Genomic DNA, 7,274 nt, shown 5'->3' on the forward strand with positions numbered 1-7,274 from the left:
AAAAAAAAATATATATATATATATATATATATATATATATTAAAAAAAAATATATATTTTTTTTAGACATGTATCTTGTGCGCAGGAGAAGTTTTTCGTGCGCACGAGATACATGTCTAAAAAAAATAAAAATAAAAAATTTTTTTATTTATTTTTTAGACATGTATCTTGTGCGCAGGAGAAGTTTTTCGTGTGCACGAGATACATGTCTAAAAAAAATATATATATATATATATATAACTTTTTTTTTTTTTTTTTTAATTTCCCCCATGTCCCTTTAGGGCCTTTATAGATGAGATGATGCAATGAAGACCAAAAAAATGCAATGCAAAAGTTTTTTAATGCAGTAAATTAGACTACAAGGAGAGCGATCAACATATAGAAGCAAGTTTCCATACATGCGGACATACAGCGACTCGGAAGCAGAATAACAAATAAATATTTCATATTTAAAAATGATTCCCCCCCCAAAAAAATTCCCCCTTTACAATTGACTGAAATACTGGATTGCACAAGTGCAATACTTGTCAAATCCTGGGCAGTAATGAAGCGACGTGGCAAACGCACAGGAGTCATTGCGGCGTGGCCGGCGGTACAGACCTGCTGTAGGAGGAAGGACCTCTCGTGTTTAGCCAGACTAGGAGCAGGTGACGCTTACTGATTAGCTCGGCGCTACATGTTAGCTCTTACATGTATTTATGGGAAGTGTGGTTCAGACGCTAATGAGCTGGGGAAAGAGTTCGTTGGCGAACACGTCGTCCCACGGGCTCTCGGAGCACAGCGGCGAGGACATGTCGCTGAAAGGGGAGGGGGATCCGTCGTAGCCCGAGTCGCTGTAGGTGTCCGCCAGGCAGGCTTCCTTGTCCAGGCCGCTGAGGGCGGGCGAGGAGGAGGCGGCGCAAAGGAAGTTGTCGGTCTGGCTGGGGATGACCACTTCCTCTGGCTCATCTTTTACGCAGACGCTCTCTTCTTCTTCCTCCTCGTCCTCCTCCACCACCACCACCTCAGTGACGGGGAAGGAAGCCACGCCGTTGTGGTCGCTCTCCTCGCTGGCCACCTTCGTGTAGATGTGGTCGAAATGGATCAGTCCATTAAGGGCCTCCAGCTTAACTGATGGGGCCCCCAGAGGTGCAGGTGCGGCGGCAGGTACTGGGTGCCCCCCTCCGACCAGCAACACCTGCGACTCCTGGCACTCCTGCTCGCAGGTCTTGAGGAAGAGCTCCGGGTCAAGGATGTCCAGAATGCCCAGGAGCAGATCAGACTGGAAGGACGGACGGGATCAAATTAGACCGGTGACCTTAAACTCACCCCCACACGTCTTAAACTCACCCCCACACGTCTTAAACTCACCCCCACACGTCTTACCAAGCGGTTCAGTTATCACACTGCAAAAAGTCAGTGTTCAAAAACAAGAAAAAAAAAATAAAAAAATTGGGGTATTTTATTTGAACTAAGCAAAATGATCTTCTAAATTTGGCTTGTCAAGACTTTCCAAAACAAGTCAAATTAAAGCTGCAAGCAGCATTGGTCGGGCCCGCGTATTTGGCAGGTGCTAGTCCCAAGTGTCCCAATACTTTTGTCCAGTGTAAGTGTCCCAATACTTGTGTCCAGTGGTAGTCCTAAGTGTCCCAATACTTTAGTCTACTTTTAGTGCGAAGTGTCCCAATACTTTTGTCCAGTTGTCGTCGTAAGTGTCCCAATACTTTTGTCCAGTTTTAGTCCTAAGTGTCCCAATACTTTTGTCCAGTGGTAATCCGAAGTGTCCCAATACTTATGTCAAGTTGTAGTCAAGTGTCCCAATACTTTTGTCCAGTTTTAGTCCCAAGTGGCCCAATACTTCTGTCAAGTTGTAGTCCTAAGTGTCCCAATACTTTAGTCAATTTGTGGTCCTATGTGTCCCAAAACTTTTGTCTAGTTTTAGTCCGAAGTGTCCCAATACTTTTGTTCAGTGTAAGTGTCCCAATACTTGTGTCCAGTGGTAGTCCTAAGTGTCCCAATACTTTAGTCTACTTTTAGTGCGAAGTGTCCCAATACTTTTGTCCAGTTGTCGTCGTAAGTGTCCCAATACTTTAGTCTACTTTTAGTGCGAAGTGTCCCAATACTTTTGTCCAGTTGTCGTCGTAAGTGTCCCAATACTTTTGTCCAGTTTTAGTCCTAAGTGTCCCAATACTTTTGTCCAGTGGTAATCCGAAGTGTCCCAATACTTATGTCAAGTTTTAGTCCCAAGTGGCCCAATACTTTTGTCCAGTTTTAGTCCCAAGTGGCCCAATACTTCTGTCAAGTTGTAGTCCTAAGTGTCCCAATACTTTTGTCCAGTTTTAGTCCCAAGTGGCCGAATACTTCTGTCAAGTTGTAGTCCTAAGTGTCCCAATACTTTAGTCAATTTGTGGTCCTAAGTGTCCCAAAACGTTTGTCTAGTTTTAGTCCGAAGTGTCCCAATACCTTTGTTCAGTGGTAGTCCTAAGTGTCCCAATACTTTTGTCAAGTTGTAGTCCGAAGTGTCCCAATACTTTTGTCCAGTGTAAGTGTCCCAATACTTTTGTCCAGTTGCCCAATACTTTTGTTCAGTGGTAGTAGTAAGTGTCCCAATACTTTTGTCTAGTTTTCGGCCTTAGTGTCCCAATACTTTTGTCCAGTGGTAATCCGAAGTGTCCCAATACTTATGTCAAGTTGTAGTCAAGTGTCCCAATACTTTTGTCAAGTTTTAGTCCCAAGTGGCCCAATACTTTTGTCAAGTTGTAGTCCCAAGTGTCCCAATACTTTTGTCCAGTTTTAGTCCCAAGTGGCCCAATACTTATGTCAAGTTGTAGTCCTAAGTGTCCCAATACTTTAGTCAATTTGTGGTCCTAAGTGTCCCAAAACTTTTGTCTAGTTTTAGTCCGAAGTGTCCCAATACTTTTGTTCAGTGGTAGTCCTAAGTGTCCCAATACTTTTGTCAAGTTGTAGTCCCAAGTGTCCCAATACTTTTGTCCAGTTGTCGTCGTAAGTGTCCCAATACTTTTGTCCAGTTTTAGTCCTAAGTGTCCCAATACTTTTGTCCAGTGGTAATCCGAAGTGTCCCAATACTTATGTCAAGTTGTAGTCAAGTGTCCCAATACTTTTGTCAAGTTTTAGTTCCAAGTGGCCCAATACTTCTGTCAAGTTGTAGTCCTAAGTGTCCCAATACTTTAGTCAATTTGTGGTCCTAAGTGTCCCAAAACTTTTGTCTAGTTTTAGTCCGAAGTGTCCCAATACTTTTGTTCAGTGGTAGTCCTAAGTGTCCCAATACTTTTGTCAAGTTGTAGTCCCAAGTGTCCCAATACTTTTGTCCAGTTGTCGTCGTAAGTGTCCCAATACTTTTGTCCAGTTTTAGTCCTAAGTGTCCCAATACTTTTGTCCAGTGGTAATCCGAAGTGTCCCAATACTTATGTCAAGTTGTAGTCAAGTGTCCCAATACTTTTGTCAAGTTTTAGTTCCAAGTGGCCCAATACTTCTGTCAAGTTGTAGTCCTAAGTGTCCCAATACTTTAGTCAATTTGTGGTCCTAAGTGTCCCAAAACTTTTGTCTAGTTTTAGTCCGAAGTGTCCCAATACTTTTGTTCAGTGTAAGTGTCCCAATACTTGTGTCCAGTGGTAGTCCTAAGTGTCCCAATACTTTAGTCTACTTTTAGTGCGAAGTGTCCCAATACGTTTGTCCAGTTGTCGTCGTAAGTGTCCCAATACTTTTGTCCAGTTTTAGTCCTAAGTGTCCCAATACTTTTGTCCAGTGGTAATCCGAAGTGTCCCAATACTTATGTCAAGTTGTAGTCAAGTGTCCCAATACTTTTGTCAAGTTTTAGTTCCAAGTGGCCCAATACTTCTGTCAAGTTGTAGTCCTAAGTGTCCCAATACTTTAGTCAATTTGTGGTCCTAAGTGTCCCAAAACTTTTGTCTAGTTTTAGTCCGAAGTGTCCCAATACTTTTGTTCAGTGTAAGTGTCCCAATACTTGTGTCCAGTGGTAGTCCTAAGTGTCCCAATACTTTAGTCTACTTTTAGTGCGAAGTGTCCCAATACGTTTGTCCAGTTGTCGTCGTAAGTGTCCCAATACTTTTGTCCAGTTTTAGTCCTAAGTGTCCCAATACTTTTGTCCAGTGGTAATCCGAAGTGTCCCAATACTTATGTCAAGTTGTAGTCAAGTGTCCCAATACTTTTGTCAAGTTTTAGTTCCAAGTGGCCCAATACTTCTGTCAAGTTGTAGTCCTAAGTGTCCCAATACTTTAGTCAATTTGTGGTCCTAAGTGTCCCAAAACTTTTGTCTAGTTTTAGTCCGAAGTGTCCCAATACTTTTGTTCAGTGTAAGTGTCCCAATACTTGTGTCCAGTGGTAGTCCTAAGTGTCCCAATACTTTAGTCTACTTTTAGTGCGAAGTGTCCCAATACTTTTGTCAAGTTGTAGTCCCAAGTGTCCCAATACTTTTGTCCAGTTTTCGGCCTAAGTCTCCCAATACTTTTGTCCAGTGGTAGTCCTAAGTGTACCAATACTTTAGTCAATTTGTGGTCCTAAGTGTCCCAATACTTTTGTCCAGTGTAAGTGTCCCAATACTTTTGTCAAGTGGTAGTCCCAAGTGTCCCAATACTTTTGTCAAGTTGTAGTCCCAAGTGTCCCAATACTTTTGTCCAGTTTTCGGCCTAAGTCTCCCAATACTTTTGTCCAGTGGTAGTCCTAAGTGTACCAATACTTTAGTCAATTTGTGGTCCTAAGTGTCCCAATACTTTTGTCCAGTGTAAGTGTCCCAATACTTTTGTCAAGTGGTAGTCCCAAGTGTCCCAATACTTTTGTCAAGTTGTAGTCCTAAGTGTCCCAATACTTTTGTCCAGTGTAGGTGTCCCAATACTTTTGTCCAGAGGTAGTCCTAAGTGTCCCAATACTTTTGTCAAGTTTAGGCGTAAGTGTCCCAATACTTGTGTCCAGTGGTAGTCCTAAGTGTCCCAATACTTTAGTCTACTTTTAGTGCGAAGTGTTCCAATACTTTTGTCTAGTTTTAGTCCAAAGTGTCCCAATACTTTTGTTCAGTGGTAGTCCTAAGTGTCCCAATACTTTTGTCAAGTTGTAGTCCGAAGTGTCCCAATACTTTTGTCCAGTGTAAGTGTCCCAATACTTTTGTCCAGTTGCCCAATACTTTTGTTCAGTGGTAGTAGTAAGTGTCCCAATACTTTTGTCAAGTTGTAGTCCCAAGTGTCCCAATACTTTTGTCCAGTTTTCGGCCTAAGTCTCCCAATACTTTTGTCCAGTGGTAGTCCTAAGTGTCCCAATACTTTTGTTCAGTGGTAGTCCTAAGTGTCCCAATACTTTTGTCAAGTTGTAGTCCGAAGTGTCCCAATACTTTTGTCCAGTGTAAGTGTCCCAATACTTTTGTCCAGTTGCCCAATACTTTTGTTCAGTGGTAGTAGTAAGTGTCCCAATACTTTTGTCAAGTTGTAGTCCCAAGTGTCCCAATACTTTTGTCCAGTTTTCGGCCTAAGTCTCCCAATACTTTTGTCCAGTGGTAGTCCTAAGTGTACTAATACTTTAGTCAATTTGTGGTCCTAAGTGTCCCAATACTTTTGTCAAGTGGTAGTCCCAAGTGTCCCAATACCTTTGTCCAGTTTTAGTCCCAAGTGTCCCAATACTTTTGTCAAGTTGTAGTCCTAAGTGTCCCAATACTTTAGTCAATTTGTGGTCCTAAGTGTCCCAAAACTTTTGTCTAGTTTTAGTCCGAAGTGTCCCAATACTTTTGTCCAGTGTAAGTGTCCCAATACTTTTGTCCAGTTGCCCAATACTTTTGTTCAGTGGTAGTAGTAAGTGTCCCAATACTTTTGTCAAGTTGTAGTCCCAAGTGTCCCAATACTTTTGTCCAGTTTTCGGCCTAAGTCTCCCAATACTTTTGTCCAGTGGTAGTCCTAAGTGTCCCAATACTTTTGTCAAGTTGTAGTCCCAAGTGTCCCAATACTTTTGTCCAGTTTTCGGCCTAAGTCTCCCAATACTTTTGTCCAGTGGTAGTCCTAAGTGTCCCAATACTTTTGTCAAGTTGTAGTCCCAAGTGTCCCAATACTTTTGTCCAGTTTTCGGCCTAAGTCTCCCAATACTTTTGTCCAGTGGTAGTTATAAGTGTCCCAATACTTTAGTCAATTTGTGGTCCTAAGTGTCCCAATACTTTTGTCCAGTGTAAGTGTCCCAATACTTTTGTCAAGTGGTAGTCCCAAGTGTCCCAATACTTTTGTCCAGTTTTAGTCCCAGTCCTGGTTACAAGGGCGTTGACCAACTTTTTATGCTATACACATAAAGTTTATTATTATTAATTAACATTATTATTATTATTATTATTATTAAGAGTCCAAACAGTAATAGAATCGATACTATAAAGTACCAAATCCAGTATCCAGTCCTGGTTACAAGAGCGTTGACCAACTTTTTATGTGCAAATTGTCACAAGTCCCCATCAGGACTGCGCCCGGTGGGAACGCGGCTATAGGAGTCCATATAATAGTAGAATCGATACCCGGTGGTGCCTATAAAGTACCAAATCCAGTACCCAGTCCTGGTTACAAGGGCGTTGACCAACTTTTTATGCTATAAAAATAAAGTTTATTATTATTATTGTTATTAATAATAATAATAATAATAATACTACTAGAGTCCCAATAGTAGTAGAATCAATACCCGGTGGTGCCTATAAAGTACCAAATCCAGTACCCAGTCCTGGTTACAAGGGCGTTGACCAACTTTTTATGCTATAAAAATAAAGCTTATTATTATTATTATTATTGTTATTAATAATAATAATAATAATACTAGAGTCCCAATAGTAGTGGAATCAATACCCGGTGGTGCCTATAAAGTACCAAATCCAGTACTCAGTCCTGGTTACAAGAGCGTTGACCAACTTTTTATGCTATACACATAAAGTTTATTATTATTAATTAATATTATTATTATTATTAATTAATATAATTATTATCATTATCATTATTATTAGAGTCCAAATAGTAGTAGAATCAATACTATAAAGTACCAAATCCAGTACTCAGTCCTGGTTACAAGAGCGTTGACCAACTTTTTATGCTATACACATAAAGTTTATTATTATTAATTAATATTATTATTATTATTAATTAATATAATTATTATCATTATCATTATTATTAGAGTCCAAATAGTAGTAGAATCAATACTATAAAGTACCAAATCCAGTACTCAGTCCTGGTTACAAGAGCGTTGACCAACTTTTTATGCTATACACAAAGTTTACTATTATTAATTAATATTATTATTATTAT

The 7,274-nt window shown here is 40.3% G+C and overlaps 1 protein-coding gene across 1 annotated transcript in view; it reads right to left on the minus strand.

Annotated features, from left to right (window-relative positions):
- Positions 1 to 321: 321 nt before the first annotated feature.
- Positions 322 to 7,274, minus strand: part of xbp1 (X-box binding protein 1) — a 17,095-nt gene continuing 10,142 nt past the window's right edge. The window contains 1 exon segment of the mRNA XM_061932176.1: positions 322 to 1,261. Coding sequence (XP_061788160.1) covers positions 713 to 1,261 — 549 coding nt within the window. The 3' untranslated portion in view covers positions 322 to 712.

Source organism: Nerophis lumbriciformis, linkage group LG03 (assembly GCF_033978685.3).
Source record: "Nerophis lumbriciformis linkage group LG03, RoL_Nlum_v2.1, whole genome shotgun sequence".
Taxonomy (NCBI): Eukaryota; Metazoa; Chordata; class Actinopteri; order Syngnathiformes; family Syngnathidae; genus Nerophis; species Nerophis lumbriciformis.